The 24,847-nt window shown below is 51.6% G+C and overlaps 1 protein-coding gene across 1 annotated transcript; it reads left to right on the top strand.

Moving 5' to 3' along the window:
• The first annotated feature begins 8 nt into the window (after positions 1-8).
• LOC103197294 (receptor-type tyrosine-protein phosphatase V-like) lies at positions 9-24,041 on the top strand. Its single transcript, XM_007941189.1, has 33 exons — positions 9-32; positions 341-389; positions 502-819; positions 1,022-1,291; positions 1,484-1,747; positions 3,024-3,278; positions 3,377-3,622; positions 3,775-4,050; positions 6,271-6,543; positions 8,363-8,626; positions 8,808-9,074; positions 9,408-9,689; positions 10,482-10,622; positions 10,894-11,104; positions 12,914-12,981; positions 14,220-14,346; positions 14,491-14,538; positions 15,225-15,318; positions 15,499-15,589; positions 15,704-15,780; positions 17,194-17,328; positions 20,089-20,211; positions 20,876-21,036; positions 21,171-21,306; positions 21,669-21,736; positions 21,906-21,993; positions 22,091-22,175; positions 22,280-22,356; positions 22,503-22,631; positions 22,766-22,894; positions 22,992-23,155; positions 23,481-23,616; positions 23,982-24,041. Exons 1-33 carry the CDS (start codon positions 9-11, stop codon positions 24,039-24,041), a joined length of 5,136 nt encoding a protein of 1,711 aa, XP_007939380.1.
• The last annotated feature ends 806 nt before the right edge of the window (positions 24,042-24,847 follow it).

Here is a 24,847-nt window from a genome sequence, read left to right on the forward strand (position 1 = left end):
AGGTGGGCATGGGGGGAGAGGGGGCAGGTCAGGTGGGTGGGACCCCTGCTGTCTAGGGTATGTCCCAGCCCTACTCCTCTCCCCGGTGGCCCCACAGCTGGTCTGCATTAGGCGAGAAAGGAGACTGCTCCTCTCCCACCCCGGGGCAGCACAGAGAAGAGGGAGAATAGATCACTCTGGTCCTGCACCTTGGGTGTGCCTCCCTCCAGGAGATAACCTTTTGGCTGGGTCTGGGGGAGTGTCAGACCAGATGAGAAAGCCCTTCTCTTGGGTCCTGGCCCTGTCCCCCACTGGCTTTCACATCCATCTCCTCCCTACTCCCCTTCCCTCTTTCCCACAGGAAGACGAATGCCACTCCCCGGAAGGGCACCCATATGAGGAGAGCAGAGGTAGGTGTCTGCAGTAGGCAAGCAAGGTAGGGCTTGGGGGTTCAGGGCTAATCTCTCCACACAGGCCCTGCCTCTGCTCTGGCCCTTTTTTTATCCTGTCCTCCTTCTTCAGGTCAGAGCGGGTATTGGGAGACTGACTGCAACCCCTTTCTCCCAGGACTACCCCTGAAAGTGAACATCAGCAGCCAGGGGAATCCTACTAGCCTCTTCGTGAGCTGGGCAGCTCCAGAGCCAGGAGGGCTTGGCCATGCCCTCAACCTCACCCGCCTGAGCCCCCTCGGCTCTCCCAAAGGGCAGCAGTTCCAGGTCCACACCAATGCATCCAGCTTTGAGTTTCAGGACCTGGTGCCAGGGAGTCACTACCAGCTGCAAGTAACTGCCCTGCGACCTTGTGCACAGAATGCCACCATCACCCTTATCACCCGTACTGGTGAGTAGCCTGTAGATTGGGAGTTGGGGACATTGACTGGGGTCTGGGTAGGAGGTGGCTGCCCTGGAGGGATGGCAGAGGGCAGGGTAACCCAAAGGAGACAACTTCAAGGACAGAGAACTACTTGGGGGCACAGGAAGCAGAGGAGTGGTGCGTGCCCCTTGCCCTCTGATCTTGGTGCTTCTCTTGATATCTGCTGCAGCCCCAATGACTGTCCAAGACCTGCAGCTCCAGAGCTCTGGGAGCCCATCCAGCCTGGAGGCCTTGTGGGGTGCTGCTCCCGGGGAGCAGGATGGCTACCAACTTCTCCTCTACCATCTAGAAACCCAGACACTGGTGCACAATGTCTCCGTGTCCCCAGGCACCCTGTCCTATAGCTTTGACAACCTCTTGCCAGGGAGCAAGTATGTTTTGGAAGTTATCACCTGGGCTGGCAACCTCCAAGCAAAGCTCAGCATCCACCAGTGGACAGGTAAGGTGGGGACTTGGCCAAGGCCCCCATTGGTGGCAAAGCTGGGAGTGGTGTGGGCAGTGGAGATCCCAGAGCCTCATAGGCAGGTGTGTCCCAGTGTGGTTGTGCTTCTGGGCTCCCTAGGGCTGTTCTGGGATCCTGCTCTAAGACCCCTTCTCCAGCTCTACTTTGCTCTCTCCATCCTGTCTCCAGCCCCCAGGCCTCCACATCACCTGGAGCTTCGTGCCATGGGCACCAGTGCCCTGCAAGCCTCCTGGAACGGCTCAGAGGGGGCTGCCTGGCTCCACCTATTGCTCACAGACCTCCTGGATGGCACCAACATGACTGCAGTAGTCAGCCAGGGGGTCTCCAACTACACCTTCCTTCACCTCTCCCCGGGTACACCCTATCAGTTGATGCTTACTGCTGCTGTTGGGCCCTATCAGGCAGCAGGGCCCAATGCCACCGAGTGGACCTGTGAGTACTTGTGGGGCAGGGGGAGGTGACAGAGGCTGCTCAGCTGTTCCTCACTGGGGAAGCAGCCCCTGGCCAAGTGGTTAGGATACAACTAGAGGAGGAGGGGTTCCTTTGGAATTCCACAGAGCAAGGGTGGGGCTTGGATGGTGGTATGTCCCTCTAGTTGACTAGTGGAGGTGCCCATATGAGAAGATGATCATGATGGTAATAGTTATCATCACTTGAACCCTTCCATATGCCAGGCTCTGTGCTAGGCTCTGTCCATGTACTGTCTCATTGAATCCTATGTTAGTACTCGTTAGCTGCCACCAAGTCAATGCCAACTCATGGTCACCCCCTGTGTGCAGAGTAGAACTGCTCTACAGGGTTTTCAAGGCTCTGACCTTTCAGAAGCTGTTCTCCAGGCCTATCTTCCAAGGTGGCTATGGTAGGTTTGAACTGCCAATTTTTTGGCTAGTAGTCAGACGCTTAACCTTTTGCAGCAGCTAGGAACACCATGTTAGTGATATGATCTCCATTTTACAGTTGTGGGAGCAGGGTTGCAAGAAGGAAAAGAACCCAAGGATCACACAGCTTATAAGTGGCTGAACTGATCTGAACCTGGGCTGGGCACCTGAGCCCATGTTGAATTCTCTACAGTTTTTCCATGTTTTCACTCAGAGGAGCTCTGTTGTGTGTTAAGCATGGTGGAACCACACTGCCTGGGTTCAGGATCTTGTTTCTACCACTGACTGCCTGTGGATCTTTGGACCAATTGTTTGCCTTCTTTGTGCTTCACTTTCTGTGTCTTGAAAGCAAGAAAACCAAACTCACTGCCATCGAGTTGATTCCAACTCAAAGTGACCTATTGGGTTTCTGAGGCAGTAAATCTTTATATGGAAGTAGATTGTCCCATCATTGTTCTGCAGAGTGGCTTGTGGGTTTGAACCACAAACCTTCTGGTTAGCAGTCAAATGCCTTAGGCATTGCACCACCAGAGCTCCTTGTATCTTGAAAAGGGGATGATAATATAATATCTACTTCATAGTGTTGTGAGCAGTGACAGGGAGATGTGACATGTAGAGTACTCAGTGCCATGGTGGTTATTTCTCTTATTGTTGTCCATGGCCAGATGGACAGATCCCAGTCTTCATCCAGAACTTGGCAAATTGTGGCTGCTGGCATCTGAATGAGACAAGGTCTAGTGCATGTAGAAAGAAGTGGGCACAGAATTAGGAGGGTTTTACTAATCCATAGTTTAGGTCTTTCTGCACACGTTTGCTCGTTTCCTCCCAAGATCCCTCTGCCCCCCTGGAACTGGTGCTGACTCCTCTGCCCCCAGAGCTCTGGGCAAGCTGGAAGGTTGGGCCAGGTGTGCGGGATGGCTACCTGCTGAGGTTAAGCGGACCAGTGGAGAGGAATGCCACTCTGGGCCCTGAGGACCTCAACGCCACATTCCCAGGCCCCCTGCCTTCTGGTCACTATGCTCTGGAGCTGAAGGCTCTGGCTGGGCCCTATGATGCCTGGGCCCAGGCCAGTGCCTGGCTGGCTGGTGAGTCTAGGCTGAGTGCCTCAGGTGGGGCCCTGCCCAGAGCATCTACATCCAGATGCAGGCAGGTCCTCACTTTCTGTGGCCTCTGTCTTCTCCAGATTCTGTAGCCCAGCCCACACAAGGCCATAGTGCCACTTTGCAGCTGAATGGGCTGGAAGCAACCAGGGAGCCTGGGAGGCGGGCACTGCTCTATGCCAAGGGTGCCCCAGGCCTCCTGGGAAATATCTCTGTGCCATCTGGTGCCACCCAGATCACCTTCTGTGGGCTGGTGCCTGGAACCCACTACCAGGTGGACATTGCCTCATCTTGGGGAGTCATCACTCAAAGCCTCACAGGTCACACAAGTGAGTGCCAGCACTGTGTCCCTGGGCCCAGGGTTGGGAGGCCTTGCCTTGGAGAAGGAAGTGTAAGGGAGGGGCTTCAGAGAGCTGGGCAGAGGACATCACAGGATCATATACACTGTATGGCTTCCTTACCAAACTGCCTCTCTCTTCAGGGCCGTTAGCACCACAGTCACTGGAGGTTATCAGCAGGGACAGCCCCTCTGAGCTGGTTATCAGCTGGTCCCCAGCACCGGGGCAGCGGGAAGGCTACATGGTCACCTGGCACCAGGAGGGCAGCCAGAAGTCACTGGACAATCCTGTCAAATTGGGTCCAGACAATTCCAGCCTAGCTCTGAGGGCTCTGGTGCCTGGCTCCTGCTACTCTCTATCTCTGTGGGCCTGGGCAGGGAACCTCAACTCCAGCATCCAGAGGACTCATGCCTGCACTGGTGAGCTCCGGGCTGCAGCCTTTGGGAAACCAGCTCAGGGTAGTGGGGGTGGGAGACTGGCTTCCTTTACTTTCTACCCTTCTGTGTACCACATTATTAACTCAGAAGGCTAATGTGGGGCATTTCATTTGTCTTTTTGCAAGCCTTTTTGACTTCCTACCATTTGGTTGATCACTCATCCATCTATCCACCCGTCCATCCACCCACCACCCACCCTTCCATCCACCCACCACCTACCAATCCTTCTAACAAATATTTAATAAATACCTCCCATTTGCTAGGTGTGGGGCTAGGTACTAAGAATGAAAATGATAAACAAGATAATCTCGAAAGGAAGACTGACAAGCAAACAGATGGTTTACATGTAAATTATGCATATTATTTTATATCATGCTATAATATGGCACTCTGGTGGCACAGTGGTTAAAGCACTTGCCTGCTAACACACCAGCCACTCCATAGGAAACAGATGAGGCAGTCGTTTCAAAAGGACTTACAGCCTTGGAAACCCTCTGGGACAGTTCTACTTTGTCCTATAGGGTCGCTGTGAGTCGGAATCGACTCAATAGCAGTGGGTTGGTTGGTTGGTTATTACAATATAGTATAAGTGCATTGATAGTAATGGAAGCTCTGGTAGGATAGTGCCTAAGGCACTTGACTGCTAACCAGAAGGCTGGCTGTTCAAATCCACCAGCCACTCCTCGGAAGGAAGATGGAGCAATCTACTTCCGTGTGATACTGCCTTGGAAACCTTAGGAGGGGTCACTATGAGTTGGCTCCGATTCGACGGCACATAACAACAACAACATTGATAGTAATATGCACAGTGTATTAACTTGAACCATATGAAACAGCATTTTTTTGTAGGCTAAAATGGTCAAATATCAAACATTGGAAATCGTATGGGGTTTAGCTTGATCTTTTAGGAGCTCACTGAAGGGGCACCTGCATGGGAAGCAGGGAAGAAAGGGTTCCTGAAAGAGGCAAGTGAGGTGACTAGAAAGTGTGTGGGTCTGGGTAGGATGAGGTGGACAGGGCTTTAACAAAGGCTAAGTGTGTGCCAAGGCCCACTGTGGGAGACAGCGCCACTCTGTGTAGGAATTGAATGTCTGCAGGTGAGGTGGAGACCAGGGTCCATGAGAGACACCAGAGAGCGGGTGCTGTGTGTGGCATTGCAGGGGACAGATGTAACTAGACTGCCAATGTCCAAGGAGTGATGGTTTGGGGAGAAGGTGGGGAGTGGGTGTCAGGGTATGTCTTTAAGAGGTTATCCTGGGAAGGAAAGGAGACTGGGGTTAGAGCCCTGCAGAAGCTGGATTTTATTTTATTTTATTTTTATTTTTATTGTGATTTGGGTGAAAGTTTACAGAGCAAATTCATTTTCCATACAGCAGTTTGTACACATTTTGTTTCATGACAGATTACAATCCCTGTAATGTAACAGCTCTCTTCCCACTTCCTCCCTATACTTACTTCTTCCTTGTGTCTTTCCTTCCCATGCATTCCTGCCCCCTAAGCCATCTCCCTGTGCAAATACTGTTATTCTGTTATCCTATGATTGATCACTCCAAGGAATTATCCACCTGATGTAAATGTTCACCCCATATGCCTGTCTATTGTTTGTTTGACTGGAAGCCACAGGAGTGAGTTCAGTTCCAGATCTGAAGGGTAATTAGGGACCATGATCTCAGGGTTCTCACTAGGTTCTATCAGACCAGCAAACCTGATTTTTTTTTTTTTTTTTTAGTTTTGTTCCACATTGTTCTCCCACTCCATCCAGGATCTCTTGTACTGATTTCCTTCAAAGTGGTTGACGGTAGTAGGTGGTGGTAGGTGGCCACCATCTAGTTCTTCTGGTCTCATGATCATATAGGCTGAGGATCTCATGCTCTACTAGTCCCTTGGACTAATTGTCTCCATGCACCTTTGGTTTTCTTTACTCTTCTTTGTTCTGGATGAGGAGAGACCAATATTTGCATCTAGATGTCTGCTTGCAAGTTTTTAAGACCTCAGTTGCTGCTCACCAAAGTAGGATGTAGAACAATGTTTTTGTGTAGCATGCTATGCCAATTGAGCTTGATGTGGAAGCTGTACATTTAGACTGAGAACATTGGGAGCTTGTTTGGAGACTGAAGGGAGGGAGGCAGGTGTCAGGGAAGGAAAGTGCCAAGAAGTCTGGAAGTTGAGTTATTCCAGTTCTGTTTTTTCTTATCCTTGCAGTTCCTGCTCCTCCTACCAACTTGAGTCTGGGCCTTGCTGCCCAGCCTCCAGTCCTGATGGCTTCCTGGAGCCCCCCGCCAGGAGTCAGAGATGGTTTCCAGCTACGCCTTTACCGCCTGAGGCCCCTGACTCTGGAAGCTGAGTACACCCTGACTCCTGAGGCCCAGAACTTCTTCTGGGACCAGTTGTCCCCAGGCACCAAGTTCCTGGTGCAGCTGGTCACCCTGCGGGGTCCGGATAAGAGCAGCAGTACCAATGCCACGGGCTGGATGCGTGAGTGCCCTCTATGCCACCTTCCCTCACCACCCACCCTGCTCTTCTGTTACCTAGGGGGCTGTGGGTCCCTCTTGACCTCATTATCATCTGTGGGCAGGTAGCTGGATTGAATGAGAGCATGTTACCCCATCCCTAGGTCCCAGGAGACCCCATTTTCCTCACCCGGAATCCCTCAGAGCTCTGTCCTTCTGGCATTCTGGAAGGTGGTAGATCCCAAAAGGTTTGCTTGCTGGTATAGCAGCCATGGGCATGCTGTTCTGCAGCTTATCTCCTGGATGAAAGTGTGGAGGTGGTGGTATTAGGTACACAGCCAGACTGGGCCTCCAGCCCCACCTGGGTTCATGAAGGGTTGATACTGTCAACAGCAATAGCTGATGTTCACAGGCACTTTGTTAAGTGATCTACCCATGTTTTCTCATTTGCTTCTCATAACATCAGGTCAGTGAGGTAGGTAATATAGTTATGTCCATTTTACAGATGAGGAAACTGAGGAACAGAGAAGGAAAGTAACTTGCCCTAAGTTCATCAGCTATAAATGGAGAGTTGGGATTCAAATTCTGGCAGTGTGACCCAGAGTTTATGTTCCTTACCTTGTACTAACCCCAGCCTGGAGAGGAGCAGGGGCAAGGGGCCCTCAGTGAAGGCACTAGAAAGAGACATGGAGTCACGGACGTGGCAGGATCTGCTGTGCATCACATGCTGAAGTTCTCTTCTCTCCTGAAAGCCCCCAGAGCCTGTAGGGTTGGGGTTTCAAGTTCCCTCCCATGCTAGCCTGAGTCCTCCTGGCTTTCTGCTTGCTGAGCCCTTGGTGGAGCTGCAGAGTAGCTGGTGCCCCCACCCCTGGCACCATCCTTCTCCAGAGTTGTGACCTCCCCCTGGTCCTCCCTTCTCAGCCCCCCTCTTCCACCTCAGCCACCTTACCTGTTTTCCTCTAGATTCCCATTAGATGCCTCTCCACCACTGAGAGACCCCAGACAGACTGAGGAAGGACTGCTGTAGGGTGCTGGGAAGAGTTCTGGGCTGGGAGTCAGGAGACTGGATTCTAGTTGTGGCTCAGAAACTAAAGCAAGCCTTGTCCCTCTCTGAGCCTCACTTTCCCCATTTATAAAGGAGTTGTTAGCAGTGTGCTTGGGCTAGGCTTGTGAGACTCCAGATCCTGACTCAAACTCTGAGTGAGGAGAGGCACTGCCTGGACCCACAGACACCTGCCTGCCCTTCAGAACCTTGATGTACCCATTTAGAGGTCTTTCAAAGGAGTCCCTGGGCAGCATAAATGGTTAAGTACTGGGCTACTAAGCAAAAGGTTGGAGGTTCAAATCTACCCAGAGATGCCTCAGAAGAAAGGCTTGGAGATTCACTTCTGAAAGATCAGCCCTGTGGAGCACAGTTCTTCTCTGACATACATGGGGTGGCCATGAGTCAGAATCTACTTGACGGCAATTAGCTAAAGTTCCTTGGGTGCTGGGATTGGGAAAAGCACATGATTTAACTCTAGTGCTGCCCCACCTAGCTCAGCCTTCAAGAGGGGTGAGTGGTGGGGAGAGTAAGTGATTAATTCACTGATGCAACAAACACTGAGCTTCCACTCTGCTCTCTGGGGACAAATGGTGTGTCTGCCGTCATGTTGCTCATAGTGGAATGAGGTCATGGGCTCACTTGCTACCCCTGAACTGGGCTCTCAGACTTGTAGGTGTTTCTTGATTAGGTTAAGGATGGAGGGAGAAGTGAGGGATCTGTTGGGGAGGGAGGAGCCAGGGATTTGCTTTCTAATTTTCCTCTTGCCCTCTCCATCCCCTGTATCTTGCTCTCCCTGTAGCTCCCCTCACCCCTCCTCTGGTCAATGTGACCAGTGAAGGCCCTACTCAGCTCTGGATATCCTGGGTCCATGCTCCTGGGGGCCGGGACAGGTACCAGGTGACTTTATACCAGGCAGGTGTCTGGGTGGGCACCAGCAATGTGGGACCTGAAGTGGACGGCACCAGCTTTTCGGCTCTGACTCCAGGCACTGAGTACAAGGTGGAGGTGGTCTCAAAGGCTGGGCCCCTCCATGCCGTAGCAGCCAACGCCTCCGGCTGGACCTGTGAGTGGGGGTGGGGACAACCTTCTTCTGAAATCCACAGGCTTTCCCCTCAATGGCACCTTCATCTCCCTTTTGCCCCATTTCCCCACCTCCACACCTGAGGGCTCCAAGTAGAGCCAGCAAGCTCCTGGTATCGTGGCCTAGGCTCTCAGGAGCTTAATCTCTCTCTTTCCCTCCACAGCCCCTCTCTTACCCAATGAGTTGTTGGTGTCAATGCAAGCAGGCAGTGCTATGGTCAACCTGGCTTGGGCCAGCGGCCCCTTGGGACAGGGGGAGTGCCATGCCCAGCTCTCAGAGGCTGGGTACCTCTCCTGGGAGCAGCCCCTGGTGCTCGGCCAAGCCCATCTCATCCTGAGGGGTCTCACACCTGGACGCAACCTCTCCCTGTCAGTGCTGTGCCAGGCAGGCCCACTCCAGGCCTCCACTCACTCTGTGGTGCTGCCAGTTGGTATGTTGGCATTTGTTAGGGGAAAATAGTGGTACCCTGAGGAGCAGACCCTAATCCAGTCGGCAGTACTGTCCTTTTTACCCCAGCCTCTTGCTCCTCCCTGGTAGATGTTGTGCCCACCTGCCATGGGGTTGCTGCCTCCTATGCTTCTGCAGAGGGCAGTGACATCCAAAAGAGAAGGTGCTTCTCTGTGTGGCCTGGGTCCCTTTCTGTGGGCACAAATACCCAACTCCCTTGTACTTGATGATTTTGACAGCCCCTGACCCAGATACCTTCTTTTTGGGGTGCGCTGAGTCTGACCCCCACACAAGGCAGAACCTTCGATTTCCACAGAGCCTGACCCTGTGGAGGATGTGCAGTGCCAGCCCAAGGCCACCCACCTGGTCCTGAACTGGACGGTGCCCACCGGGGATGTGGGCACCTGCCTCATGGTGGCAGAGCAGCTGACAGTGGGAGGGAATGCTCATGTCATCTTCCAGGCCAACACCTCTGAGGATGCTGTCCTGCTACCCAACCTGGTGCCTGCCACTTCCTACCGCCTCAGCCTCACTGTGCTGGGCAGAAACGGGCTGTGGAGCCGGGCGGTCACCCTGGTGTGTGCCACATCTGCAGAGGGTAGGCACTTTCCACGGCCTCTGGAGCCACCTCTGTGCCCTCAGTCTCCCTCCATCACTGTTCACCTGGTGTTCCAGCTCCCCATACCCCAAGCCCCAACCCTGTCCTCTGGCCCTGATCTTGCTGGTCCAATATCATATATGTTTTAAAAATTGTAAATATGTATGTGACAAAACATTTGCCATTTCAACATTCTTTCCATGTAGAATTCAGTGACACTAACTATGTTCATCACGTTGTTCAACCACTACTGTTTCCCAACTTTTTCTATCACTCTTAACAGAAGCTGTTGTTGTTGTGTGCCATCGAGTCAGACCCGACTCATAGAAACCCCTCTTTGGGTTTCCAAGGCTGTATCACTATGGAAGTAGATTGCCCATCCTTCCTTCCGAGGAGTGGCTGGTGGGTTTGAACCACCAGCCTTCTGGTTAGCAGTCAAGTGCCTTAGGTACTATGCTACCAGAGCTCCTTAACAGAAGCTGAGTGTCCCTGAAGCAATTAGGTCCACTTTTCCTCTCCCTTCCACCCACCCCTGGTAACTACTATATTAGGTATATAAGCTTATATTTCATATAAGTTGATGCCATGCTTTTGAGCCTCATACCCTGGCACCATGGCTAGGAACTTTCCACTTCTGATTGAATTGCACCATTTAATTAGCCATTTGCTGTGAGTCTACTGTGTGCCAGGCACTGTGTGAGACACTGGGGATGCACATGCATAACCTCTGCCCAGGAAGGCTGACTTTTAGACACCTGGTTAAGACTTCACTTTCTTCCTCTCCATCTCCAGCCTGGCAGCCCCCAGAGTTAGCCACGGCCCCCCAGCTGGAGCCTGAGATGCAAATGGGAGTGGTGATCACACGGGGCATGTTTGGTGAGGACAAAGGGCAGATCCAGTGGTATGGCATCATCGCCACCACCAACATGTCATGTGAGTACTGGCCCCAGAAGGATGTTGGAGGACCAGGCTGATGCCCAGTTTGGGGTAGGTAAGGAGGGGGTTCAAGGGCTGAAAATGGCAAGATGAAATACCTGAAACTGGCATTCAATAGTGGGCAGTGTGAACAGGAAGGGATAAGGCTTCTTTTGAGGATAGAGCTGATAATGTGATGTTAGAGGAACAGAATCTCCCCTCTGTGACTGGGAGAGATGCTTTGGTCCCCCTACTGACCCTGTCTGTCCCTCCTCTGTTCCTTTCCCAGTGGCTCAGCCTCCCCGGGAAGCCATCAACCACACCTGGTATGACCACTACTATGGGGGACACGACTCCTACCTGGCCATCCTGCTCTCCAACCCCTTCTATCCAGGGCCCTGGGCTGTGCCAAGATCCTGGACAGTGCCCATGGGTACAGAGGAATGTGGTCAGACTCAGGAGATATGTAATGGGCAGCTCAAGCCAGGTGCCCAGTATAGGTGAGGGCTAAGGCTGGAGGAAGAGTATTACAAGTTTTTTTTTTTTTTAAAATGAATTCTTTACACATATTTCAACAAAAGATCTAGACTAACTCCTAAAGAGGAGAGATATTTTGTTTTGTTTTTTAACTTTTTATTGTGATTTGGGTGAAAGTTTACAGAGCAAATGTGTTTTCCATTCAACAGTTCATACACATTATGCTTTGTGACTTTGGTTGTAATCTCCACAGTGTAACAGCACTCTTCCCACTTTCTCCCTATCATTTCCATCCATTCCATTTGTTTTTCTTTCCTGTGCCTTCCTGCCTTCTGAGCTTTATCCCTGGGCAAACGCTGCCCTTGTGATCTCATGTGGCTCTTGTTCTAAAGAGTGTGTACCAACCTGATATTGTTGGTCACCTTATAGACCTGGCTATTTAGCTGAAAGTTGAGCCACAGTTCCAGGCTTGAAGGAGACTAAATGTCTCAGGGTTTCCACCAGTAAGCCTGGTCATTTATAGGATTTTGAGTTTTTCCATATTTTTCTCTCACTCTAGGACCTTCTATTGTGATCCCTTTCAGAGCTGGCAGAAGTGGTAGCTAGGCACCATCTAGTTCTTTTGGTCTCAGGGTTATGGAGGCTGAGGTTCCCATGGTCCATTGGTTCTTTGGACTGATCGTTTCCATGTATCTTTGATTTTCTTTCCTCTCTTTGCTCCAGACGAGGATTGACCAATAGTTGCACCTTAGATGGTCACTCACAAGCTTTTAAGACCCCAGTCACTACTCATCAAAGTAGGGTGTAGAACATTGTCTTTGCAGACTGTGTTATGCTAACTGACCTTGATGTCCCCTGAGACTACAGGCCTGAGTCCCCAAGCCCAGTGACTCCTTCCTTCAAGGTGTATGGTTATGGCTAAGAAGTTTTTATAACTTTGCCCCCCCCATATACTCCACTATATTCATGGATATATTTGTAGCACATATAAGTGCATATGTAAAAATATCCTCTTGTTGTTGCTGTTGTTACATGCCATCGAGTTGGACCCGACTCATAGCGACCCCTCCTTGGGTTTCCGAGGCAGTATCACTACGGAAGTAGATTGCCCCATCTTCCTTCTGAGGAGTGGCTGGTGGGTTTGAACTGCCAGCCTTCTGGTTAGCAGTCAAGTGCCTTAGGCACTATGCTACCAGAGCTCCTAAAATATCCTCTATCAAACACATATATATATATATATATATATATATATATATATATATATTCATGGGTATAGTCTCATTCATCTTCCTATCCATGTTCAGCTTGAGTATCTATGTATCCATTCATAGATTATCATTATTACTGTTATTGAAGGATTATGTATGTAATATTATTTACCTTTGTTGCCTTTCACTCTCATGCCCCTCCCATTGTCTTCCTTTGCCTTGATTATTTTATGCTGACCTCCTTTTTATTGTATATTGCCCCTCCCTCCGCCCAAGTTAATATGTGAAGAGTAGTATTATTTGATTGGGCTTCCTGGTAGACAGGGCAAAAAGGGGAACACCCAACTGCTACATGATTCTTTTTTCAGAAAGGAAAGGTAAGAAGTGAATTCTGTTTCAGCTTGCCAAAACAATGCCAATGATATTCAGGTGTCTATTTCTAGGGTTTTATCATGCCCCAAGGCAGGGAAGATGGATGAAAACCTAGGTTAACCTTTTTCTTAGGTGGCAGAAAAGGAAACTCTCACTTTTGCATGTGTGTTGTTCATGACTTTGTTTCCTGAGAGGTGATCCGCCTTCTTTGCCTGCCCCTCCCCCAACAGAAGGTACTGTTTCTCTGCCCAGGTTCAGTGTTGCTGCCTTTACCAGGTCCAGTCTTCTGGAGCCCATTATCTCCTTCTCTGCCTTCTCAGGTAGGGTGGGACCAGGCTGGGGGTTTCAGCTGGGCCCTGGAGTGGGGGAGGAGTGCTGGGACCCCTCTTCTGAGGCTCATTTCCACCCAGCAGCAGGAGGGACTGAGGTTAGACTCCAGGGCAAACATGCCTGCCTAGTAGAGCTGAGAGGCCCAGAAGCCCATGATGAAGGTGCTCTTGGAACCAGAATTCCCCTGGGTGGGCGAGAGGTAGAGACAGAGGCATCAATGAGACTCTTTGCCAATGTCCATGACCACACTACCTTCCAGCACTGGCCCTCTAAACCGTGAGCCCCCACCCCCCGCCGCCATCCAGTCTCTAGAACAGCACTGTCTACTAGAAACATAAAGCAAGCCATAAGTGCGAACCATGTATGTATTTAAAAATTTCCTAGTAGCCACATTAGAAAGTAAAAAGAAACAGCTGAAATTAACTATATATATATATATATATGTGTATATATATATATATATATATATATATAATTTAAACCAAGATACCTAAATTTTCTTGTCAACATGTGACCCATGAAACAAACGAACTGATGAGCTCTTTTACACTCTTTTTTCTTACTAAGTGTTAAATGTGATATCTATTTTATACCCAGAACAAATCTCAATTCAGACTAGCCACAGTTCAAGTGCTCAACAGCCACATGGGGCTTGTGGCTACAGTATCGGACAGTGTTGCTGTTGTTGGTTGCTGTGTAGTCAGTTGCGACTCATGGCAACTCCATGTGTGCAGAGTGGAACTCCTCCATAGGATTTTCAAGGGTGTGACCTTTCTCAAGCAGATCACCAACACTTTATTCTGAGGCATGTCTAGGTGGGTTTGAACCACCAACCTCTTGGCTAGTAGTTGAGCCTTTAACCATTTCTGCCACCCAGGGACTCTTTGTTGGACAGTGCAGTTCTAGAAAGTCCAAGTAGCCAGGGCTCTGCCCTCTCTTTTCTTAGAGGGTACCAGGGAGGGGAATAGGGTGTGTGGGGTGTTCCCAGGAGGTGGGGCAGATGGGACTTCTATTAGGCCTATAATTCATTGCTAGGTGTTCTCAGTGTTCATCCAGCATGCTCCTCCTCACAGCCATCTCTGGCCTTGGTTTGGCATCTGAGACTTCTGGGTAGGGGGTGTCACTGTGCCCTCTGCCCAGAGGGTCCCAAGCCCAGGAGAGGTTGGCATGGCACTGGGAGGGTTGGAGGCAAGACTACTGTGCTCCTTCTGGCCCTTGCCCTCCACAGAGCCTCGGGCCAGCGTTTCAAGGGTGGCAGTGCCCTTCCCCATGGTGACTGGCATTGTGGCGGGCTGTGCCTTCACCATCTGTGCTGTGCTGGGCCTGTTGTGCTGGCGGCGAGTGAAAGGGCAGAGGTGAGTGGGGCCGGGCTAGGCCTCGGAGAGTTTGGTGAATGGGTGAGGCCCCACAACTGAGGAAGGAGTGGCCTCTTGCGGGAGAGGCTGGCCCTGCCCTAGCCTCCAGTGGCTGCCTCCCACTCTCCTCTTCTCCTTTTGCAGGGCCAAGAAGAATCAATTTTCCCAAGAGCTGACTGCTTACAACCTGCGGTGAGTGAGTATCCCGCTCTCCCCACTATGATGTGATGGCTATAGGGCCTGCCATGGCTGGGCCTTAGGTGACATTGCCAAGTGTGTCTGAAGCTTGCTCCCCTGTGATGCCTCCTAGACTGGGGACCACTCTTCTCCTTCCTCAGCCATCTGCGAGGACCTTCTCTCCAACCCTCAGGGCTCTTCCACTCCTTGGCCCATTTTGCCTCCTTCTTCTCCTAACTCCCCAGTTCCAGTCCCATCTTCTGACCACTGGATTCTATTGGGCCAAATCTCTCTGTGTCTTCTATTAGACCTATAATTTATTCATTTTCTTCCTTATATTGACTTCATATTGAACCCATGTTAATTGAGCACTGGCTGGGCACAGAAAGCCCTGTTCCAGAACCCGTGATGGGGCTTATATATCATGCCTGTGCTTTCCGAGCAGGTCTGGCTCCCCTACTCCACCCCTCCTCCCTGTGTGCTCCTCTTTCCATCTTTCCGCACTGGTGACTCGCAGCCCAGCCCTCTGTGCAGCAGAAAAGCTTGCTAAACATACTTGTGGACTCCAGAAGAGGGACTGGAGGCCAAGTATGTGCTCCCACTAGCTCCTGGAGATCAGGCTGTGCAGCCAGGAGGACTAGCTCCACTGCTCTGAGCCTGTTGCCTGTACACCCAGGCCCACTCCCTCCCTCTCCCACCAGGAGGACCCACCGGCCAATCCCCATCCAGAGCTTCCAGCAGAGCTATGAGGCCAAGAGTGCTCATGCTCACCAGGCTTTCTTTCAGGAGTTTGAGGTAAGATCCTGGGGACAAGATAGCATCCTGCTAACAGGAGTTTGAGGTACAGTTCAGAGGAGGGAGGATAAGGGCCTGAGGCTTGAACGTCCAGCTGTGCACTCAGCAGCCCTGCCGTGTTCTAATGAGGGGTGAGATGGGCTTACTTCAGCCACCATCACCTGTCCCCAATCTCTGCAGGAACTGAAGGAGGTGGGCAAGGAGCAGCCCAGATTAGAGGCCGAACATCCTGCCAATGCCTCCAAGAACCGCTACCCGCATGTACTGCCCTGTGAGCATGGGAGCAGGATAGGGGCACGGGCAGAGGGCACAGCTTGGCACGGGGGGGGGGGGACGGGGACTGTGTGTGCCTGGGCACTGAGGGCACAACCTTTACCCTCTGCAGATGACCATTCTCGGGTCAGGCTGACCCAGCTGGAGGGAGAGCCTCACTCCGACTACATCAATGCCAACTTCATCCCAGTAAGGGCCACCAGCAGGCTGTCTGTGGGTGTGTCTGCTTGGGAGATAGCTGGTTTTCACACACTGTCCTGCTCAAGCTCTAGCTAGACATCCATGAAAGTCACCAGCTTGTGTTTCTGTATGTCAATCCAGCAAGTATTTATTGAGGGTTTGGGTGGTGCAAATTTATGTGCTCAGTGGCTAGCTGAAATTTTGGTGGTTGATCCACCCAGAGGCACCTTGGAAGAAAGGCCTGGTGATCTACTTCTGAAAATTCAGCCACTGACAACCCTATGGAGCACAGTTCTATTCTGACACACATGGAGTCATTATGAGCCAGAGTCAACTCAACAGCAGCTGGTTTTTATTGTATGTCAGGCACTGTGCTGGGCTGCAGGAGGCAGGGCTGAGTTAGCTGCATCTGCCACCTCCAAAGGAGAACATATGATCTGTATGTGTGTGTGTGTGTGTGTGTAAGATGTGAGACATCTACCACCCAGTGTGACAAGTGTTGTAATAAGGGACAAGCACATGGAAGAAGGAGCACTTAGGTGCACCTCCAGAATCAAGAAAAGTCTTTCTTGAGGAAAGGATGCTTGATATCTTCTTGAAGGATGAGTAGAATTTTGGTAAGTGGGGAAGAGAAAGCAGGGAAGGACATTCTGGCCAGAGAGAAGAGCCTGAATAAAACCTTTCTCCCCAGGGAAAAATGTAGAGGGATGGTAGGTGGCCCAGTGTGAGCAGAGTGCAGTGTGGGGTGATAGTGGCAGGTGTTGGGAGATGAGATAAGAATGGTGGGTTGTTGCTGGATCAAGGAGAACCTTGATTGTTGGTTGAGGACTTTGGATTTTTTTTTGGTGGGCAATGAGGAGCCATGGAAGACATTTGAGCATGGGAGGAACACAGTTTGGTTTCAGGAAGGTCACTCTAGGATTGGTGAAGAGGGTGAATTGGGGAGAGTATTTTTGGCATGTTAAACAAACAAACGAACAACAGCAACAAAAAAACCAAACTCACTGCCATCAAGTCCTTTCCGACCTATAGTGGCCCCCTTTGGGTTTCTGAGGCTGTAAATCTTTACAGAAGTAGATCTCCCAGTCTTCCTTCCACAGAGTAGCTGGTGTGTTTGAACTGCTGACCTTCCAGTTAGCAGTCAAGTCCCGTATCCACTATGCCTAGTACTTTGTATTTTCATGTAGGTTTTTCTTGTTCTTTTGAAGTGGGACGTCAGTGGTGTAGGGCCTCTGAAGTCTTCTCTCCAGGTTTGGTTGCTTGGTGTACACACGTATTCACATGCTTGCACACGTATTGGCATGTTCATAGTGTCCTCATTCCTGGATGGCACATGTGGGATATTTACTGCTATGTGGTGGTGTGCAGGGGCCAAGAGTGTACCTGTTAACAAGTTCCTGTCCTCTGTTACCTACACTCCAGGGTTACACTCACCCACAGGAATTCATCGCCACCCAGGGGCCACTCAAGAAAACTCTGGAGGACTTCTGGCGGCTGGTGTGGGAGCAGCAGGTCCACATCATAGTCATGCTGACCGTGGGCATGGAGAATGGGAGGGTGAGCATGCCTTACAGTTTCCAGAAAAGCCACCAGGTGGCACACGTTCTCCTTGCAGGCATGACCACGGCCTTAGCAACCCTTCTGTGTCTTCCCTGTTGGGGAGGGTGAGGCAGACAGGAATGATACCAGCCAGGTTTGAGGTTGGTGGGGCTCCCTAGGGTCACCTAGCATTGAAAGGCAGGGGGGAGGGACTGGGTACTCTCACTTTGACTCAGTTTCCAATGGCTTCTGCTGTTTCTCATAGTCTCTGCTTGTTCTCTCCAGACAGAGAAAGGTTGGAGAAGTTGGAGATCAAGGGATGAGGACTGGTCTGGGGTGGGCATTGCACATACGTTCTTTCAATAAGCTTGGTGGATGCTTCCTCTGTGCTCCCTCAGTGCAGGGCAGGAACAGTGAGGTAAGGCCAGTGAGCTGCTAAGTAAGGCCCACCAAGTTTTACCAAAGATCAGGAGCCAACTCAAAGCTTTAATGGTCATACAAGAGGTCTGGGGTGAGAGTGCTGGGGTCCAGCGAGGGAAGAGAGGCTTCTGGAGAAAGTGGCCTTGGGTGGAAATTCAGAGAAGAATTTCAGCAGAGTAGCAGGACTGGACTATATGAAGAAGAACACAGCATCAGGATTGGAGGAAGACTCATAAACAACCTGCGATATGCAGATGACACAAGCTTGCTTGCTGAAAGTGAAGAGGACTTGAAGTACTTACTGACGAAGATCAGAGACTACAGTCTGCAGTATGGATTACATCTCAACATAAAGAAAATGAAAATCCTTGAAACTGGACTGACAAGCAACGTCACAATAAATGGAGAAAAGATTGAAGTTGTCAAAGATTTCATATTACTTGGATCCATAATCAACACCCATGGAAACAATAGTCAAGAAACCATACATTGTATTGCACTGGGCAAATCTGCTGGGAAAAAAAAAAAAAAAAAAACCCCACCTCTTTAAAGTATTAAAGAGCAAAGATGTCACTTTGAAGACTAAGGTGAGCCTAACCCAAGCCATGATGTTTTTAATCGCCTCTATGCATGTGGAAGCTGGACAATGAATAAGGAGGACCGAAGAAGAGCTGATGCCTTTGAATTATGATGTTGGCGAAGAATACTGAAAATACTATGGACTGTCAGAAGAATGAACAAATCTGTCCTGGAAGAAGTGCAGCTGGAATGTGCCTTGGATATGAGAATATCCAGACTTTCTTTGGTCATGTTGTCAGAAGGGGCCATTCCCTGGAGAAGGATATCACGCTTGGTAAAGTGAAGGGCTAGTGAAAAAGGGGAAGACCCTTAACAAGAGAGATTGACACAGTGACTGCAACGATGGTCTCGAGCATAGCAGGGATTGTGAGGATGGTGCAGGACCAAGCGGTGTTTTGTTCTCTTGTACATGGGGTCGCTATGAGTTGGAACTGACTTGATGGCACCTAACAACAACAAGAAGAAGCAGGGACCAAGAAGATGGGTGGGAAGGAATGGGCTGTACTTTTTTATTATTATTATTTTAATTTTTATTGTGACTTGGGTGAAAGTTTACAGAGCAAATTCATTTTCCATATAGCAGTTCATACACATTTTGTTTCATGACGTTCAGCTGTAATTGACCACAATGTAACAGCTCTCTTCCCACTTCCTCTCTGTGTCCTTCCCTCCCATGTACTCTGGACCCCCAGCTATCTCCCTGTGCAAACACTGCCCTTCTGTTCTCCCACGATGGATCACTCCAATGAGTGAATCTACCTGATGTAAATGTTCACCCCATACACCTGTCTATTCTTTGGCTGGACGCCATAGAAGTGAGTTCAGTTCCAGACCTGAAGGGTAACTAGGGCCGTTGTCTCATCAGGGGTCTCACAGCTCTATTAGACCAGCAAGCCTTTTTTTTTTTTTTAATGATTTTGAGTTTTGTTACACGTTGTTCTCCCATTCTATATCCATGATCTCCTACACTGATCCCCCTCCAAGTGGTTGACAGTGGTAGCTGGGCACCATCTAGTTCTTCTGGTCTCATGGTCATATAGGCTGAGGATCACATGGCCTACTAGTCCCTTGGACTAAATGTTTCCATGCATCTTTGGTTTTCTTCATTCATCTTTGCTCTGGGCGAGGAGAGACCCATTGTTGCATCTAGATCGCTGCTTGCAAGTTTTTAAGACCCCAGTCGGTACTCATCAAAGTAGGATGTAGAACAATGTTTTTGTGTAGTAAAACAAAACAAACCAAACTCAATACCATGGAGTTGATCTCAACTCATAGTGACCCCCACTGGGTTTCCAAGGTGGTAAATCTTTATGGAAGTAGATTGCCCAGTCTTGCTTCCATGGCATGGCTGGTGGATTTGAACCTCCAACCTTCTGGTTAGCAGTCAGATGCCTTAGTCACTGTGCTACCAGAGCTCCTTTTTTTTTTGTGTAGTATGTTATGCCAATTGAGCTTGCTGTCCCTGCGACCATGGTCCTGAGCCCACAGTTCCAACTACTTGCCCCCACCAGGTAGCTGGTTATGGCCAAGAAGCTACCACAACCTTGTCCTTTGTCAGCTCTACTATACATCTGGATATTCTTACAGCACATACAAGTACGCTTGTAGAAGAATCATTTGCCAACCCTATACATGGTCATGGGCATACTCCCCCCTGCCTAGACATACCTGATCATTCAGCCTGTCCACCCATCTATGGGGTTGGAAAAGTTTTGGAGGTGGTGGTGATAGGGTTGGGGCTGCAATCACCCTCTGCTCGTTCTCACCCTCTGGCTCCAGGTGCTGTGTGAGCATTACTGGCCAGCTGACACCACCCCCATCACCCATGGCCACATCACTATTCACCTCTTGGCTGAGGAGCCCAAGGATGAGTGGACCAAGCGTGAATTCCAGCTGCAGCACGTGCGTGTCCAAGGGAGAAAGGCAGGGGTAGGGTGGGCGTTAGTGCTGAGACTCCCACAGAAGGGTGCGTCACTTCCTGGGTCCCCAAGGCCTTCTTCCTAAGGACCTCAAGCACTTGACTACTGCCCAGGGTTTTTGATTTTCTTGGGAAAACGGTTGATAGGGAAGATGGTGGAGGCCTTCTAAGGAAGAGGTAATGAGGCACAGAGAAGGGTAAGGGTGTAGTCGAGATTACACAGTGAGTCAAGGGTAGAGTAGGGCAAGAAGTAAAGGCTTTGTCCTGCCCCGTGCTCAGCTCAGGGTTCCCTTCTTCACCCCACCCCCTTGTGCCTATCTCCCTTCCCAAAGTGACCTCCTGGGGTAGGAAGCCAGAGACCAGAATCACCCCTCTGCCTGGGCACCCCCTCTATAGAAAAGGATCCAAGGCCTCAGAAGGCATCCAGATGGAGGGGGAAGACATAGGCACTGCCTTCAAGGAACATTCAGTCTGAAGGGGGAAGTATCCCCCCTGCCCTCGGGTGAAGAAAGTTTCAGGGCTGGAACCAGTGAGGGCAGGGGGGATACCTCCCCCTTCAGACTGAATGTTGAATAACATTGCTCCTACTGATAAGTAGGAGCAGCATGACATCCCTGCCCACTCCCCTGCTCCTGCCCCCTTACTCAGGGCTCTGAGCAACGGCAGCGGAGAGTGAAGCAGCTGCAGTTCACGACCTGGCCTGACCACAGCATCCCTGAGGCCCCCAGTTCCCTGCTCACCTTTGTGCAACTGGTACAGGAGCAGGCGAGGGCCTTCCAGGGCCGGTGGCCCATCCTGGTACACTGCAGGTGAGGGCAGGTGGGTGGTGGGAAGGGTCTGCTGCCTGGACTTGGGTAAAAAAAGGCTGGGGGGAGTGCTCTGGGGCCAGAGGGGACCGGGTAGTTCCTTCCCTCATTCAGCTCCCCAGGACTTGTCCTTGCAGTGCGGGTGTGGGTCGGACAGGCACCTTTGTGGCCCTGACAAGGCTGCTGCAGCAGCTGGAGGAGGAGCAGATGGTAGATGTGTTCAACGCTGTGTATGCACTCCGGATACACCGACCCCTCATGATCCAAACCCCGGTGGGTGAGGGCTGCAGCAAGCTGGGCTGGGCAGCTGGAACCCTGAAGGAGTGGGTGGGAGGTGGATGGCTGTGGGGGCCACAGGGTCTGGGGGTGGTGACAGGGACAAGGCAAAGGAGCTCATTAGGAACACACAGAGGACCCTAGGGCAGGAACGCTCCCATCTGGGCTTCTGTTTCTTTTTCTGTAGAAGGGAAGGGGGAGCATGGCTCTGCCAGCTTTGACACTGTGGGACAGCACAGGGCAGTTCTCCAACTGGCATCCTTCTCACTCTGCCCTGTCCTGGTCTTGCTGGTGGGGCCTGGAAAATCTCTCTGGTACACCACGCTCCCTCAGTGGACCTCCCTCTTTGCTCCTGCCAGAGCCAGTACATCTTCCTGCACAGCTGTCTCCTGAACAAGATTCTGGAAGGGCCCTCGGACACCTCAGAGTACGTCTCAGCAACCCTTACTCCCTGTGGGGGTGAGGCACAGGTTTCCTGTACCCTCCCACCAAAAGGTCCCACTCTTGTCCATCGTGTCCACCGGCAGAGCCCAGAAGACTAGGAGCGGGAGCTGGGGAAGCTGGTGTGCCTTCTCCCCTCTCCACCCTTCCCCCAGGTCCCGGCCCATCTCCGTGAAGAACTTTGCGCAGGCCTGCGCCAAGAGGGCGGCCAACGCCAATGCTGGCTTCTTGAAGGAGTACGAGGTAAGCTTCAGGCCAGGGGGTGAATGATAAGTTTCCTCTACGCTCGGGTGGTACTTTTGTGGGCTCTGCCCAGCCTCGGTGTCCATCTCTCTTCCAGCTTCTGCTCCAGGCTATCAAGGAAGAGACTGGCTCTCGGACGCCCCCTCCTGGCTATGAGCAACACAGCAGTGTCTCCTGCGAGTGTGCGCGGACTGTGACCGGGGGCGGGGGGGAGGGGGGCGGCAAGCATGGGTCAGGGACATCTGACACGACCTCTGGCAACCTCACTCTCACTATCTTCCCACAGACGATCGTTCTCAAGTGCAATTTTCCCCTCTGGAGGAGAGTCCCCCTGATGAGATGCCTGAAGCCTGGCTCTTCCCCGTGAGATGATGCTGGGCTTGCCACCATTTTGCTTGTCCTCTCTGACCATTTGGGCCTCCTGGGTTGGGTTAGGGTTGCTGAGGGCTCCTAGAGCTGTGGGATGGGCAGAAATGCCTTCTCTTGAGCCAATGAGCTGTGCTCTGCAGGGTGGGCCTTCTGGCCGTGACCATGTGGTACTGACGGGTCCTGCAGGGCCAAAGGAGCTCTGGCAGCTGGTGTGGGAGCATGGGGCCCATGTGCTGGTCTCCCTGTGCCCACCTGACATGCAGGAGAAGGTGAGGAGGCACTAGAGGGAGGAAGAGGAAGACAGAGGATGGGAGGCTTAGGAGTTGGGGGTGAAGCGTGGTGTAGCCTATGGCCAGGGCCTGCATAGAGACCTTAGGAAGCTGCCTGAGTGGCTCTGACTCAGATCTTCCCCACTCCTCAGGAGTTCTGGCCAACGGAGAAGTGTCCTATTGTTACGGATACAGTGACTGTGCACTGGATGGCTGAGAGCAACACAGCAGGTTGGCCCTGCACCCTCCTAAGGGTCACCCATGTAGGTGTTGGAGCCACAGGTAGTGGGGCAGGTGGGCCATCCTATGCCAGCTTCCCTCTGTTTTCCTGGCACTAATGCTGTTGGGTCTTTGCCCCAGGGGGACAGCAGGAAGGAGAGGCAGGTGCAGCAGCTGCAGCTGCCATCCTGGGAGCCTGGGCGTGAGCTGCCTGCTGCCACCCTGCTGCCCTTCCTGGCTGCTGTGGGCCAGTGCTGCTACCAGGGCAAGAGCAAGAAGCCTGGCACATTGCTCAGCCACTCCAGGTGCTGTGGACAAAGGCCTGGGCAGTGGGTGCCAGGACCCTCTCACTGCCCCTTTGGCAGGGCCTCACATCTTACTGAGCCATGCTTGGGTTATGGGTCAAAGGGCACAGTCTCCCAATGCCCTATCTCCTCCTCCCCTTGCTCTTGGGTTTCTTAGGGATACGGTAGGAATGAACCATTTCCTTGCCTGGGCCCAGGCTGGCTGACCAAGTTCTTAGTATCCCTTACAGTCCCCTGGCCCAAGTTGGGTTTTCCCTCATACCTGGATCTCCTCCCTCACCTTCCATCCCCTGAGGCACCCCATCCAACTCTGGGCCCACTGCAGCAAAGGTGTGGCCCAACTGGGCATCTTCCTGGCCATGGAGCAGCTGCTGCAGCAGGCAGGGGCTGAGTGCACCGTGGATGTCTTTAACGTGGCCCTGCAGCAGTCACAGGCCTGTGGCCTTATGACCCCAACGCTGGTGAGAGGCAAAGATGGGCCCAGCTGTGGGAAGGGGCGGGGAGGTGGGGAAGGTTCTTCCGCAAGCTATAGGATGCCTCTAAAACCTCCCAAATAAAGGAGCTCTGGTGGCATAGTATCTAAGGTAATTGACTGCTAACTAGAAGGCTGGTGGTTCAAACCCACCAGCCACTTCTCAGAAGGAAGACTGGACAATCCACTACCGTAGACACCTCTAGGCTGGATCATTTGTATAACCACCAGGTGGCGCTGTGGGCCGCTATAGTCTCTCTAGCTGGGATAGGACCCTAGGAGACACCAAGGAAAACTTTCTTGGTTAGATTTCTGTAGATGGGTTGAGGCTTCTCATCCCACCTCTGTTTCCAGGAGCAGTATATCTACCTCTACAACTGTCTGAACAGCGCACTGGTGGATGAGCTTCCCTGAGTCAGCACTGATCACCGAACAGCTTAGGAGCAGAATGGGTCTGTGCCCTTCTGGGCAGTATAGACTCCTGCAGACCCCCTAGGGGCCAGCTTCCCCGGGAGGGCCTACTGCTGCGAAGGGGCAGAGTTGGGGAATAAAGACATGTGGAAAAGCTTGAAGTTGAATGTGTTCTGTCATCCACCCTCTGAAGAGGAAAGAAATGAGCTCAAAGACTTGAGGGCCATGGGGCCTAAAACAAAGGTCTCAGAGGGCCAACATGGAGCAGGGCTGGGAGGTGGGTCCTGAGGCCTGGCTGAACTGGCTGACCCACAGCCTGTATGCTGTTAGCTTTCATCCAGACTTCCCTACCCTCCATTCTTCCAATGTTCCAGTTTCCTCAGACTTCAGTCTCTCCACCTCTAGTATCTTGTAGTGCTAAGGCCTGGATTCAGAATCCCACCTACTCAATGTTCCCCCTTCTCACCTGCCACCCCCTGCATGTAGTAGAACCTCCCTGCTGTCTGATTCTCTCCCCTGCCATCCCCAGCCTTTTTGTCCTGCCAGAGTCCCCAGTAGCCACTCTCAGGCAGTGCTTGCTACCCCTCCTTGGTAGCCACGAGTGACTGGGAAAGCAGGAGACTGAGCCTTCAAAGCTCCCATGGGAGGCTGCCTGTTCTGGTTACCTAGTGCTGCTCTGACAGAAATACACCACAAATGGGTTAACAAACAGGAGTTTATTCTCTTACAGTTTGGATGCTTTATGTCCAAATTCAAAGTGCCAGGCTCTAGAGGCTGGTGAAAGTCCCTCAGCCTTGGGCTTCAGCTCT

The sequence above is a fragment of the Orycteropus afer genome, unplaced genomic scaffold, assembly GCF_000298275.1.
Source record: "Orycteropus afer afer isolate SDZICR_OR568_19922 unplaced genomic scaffold, OryAfe1.0 scaffold00075, whole genome shotgun sequence".
NCBI lineage: Eukaryota > Metazoa > Chordata > Mammalia > Tubulidentata > Orycteropodidae > Orycteropus > Orycteropus afer.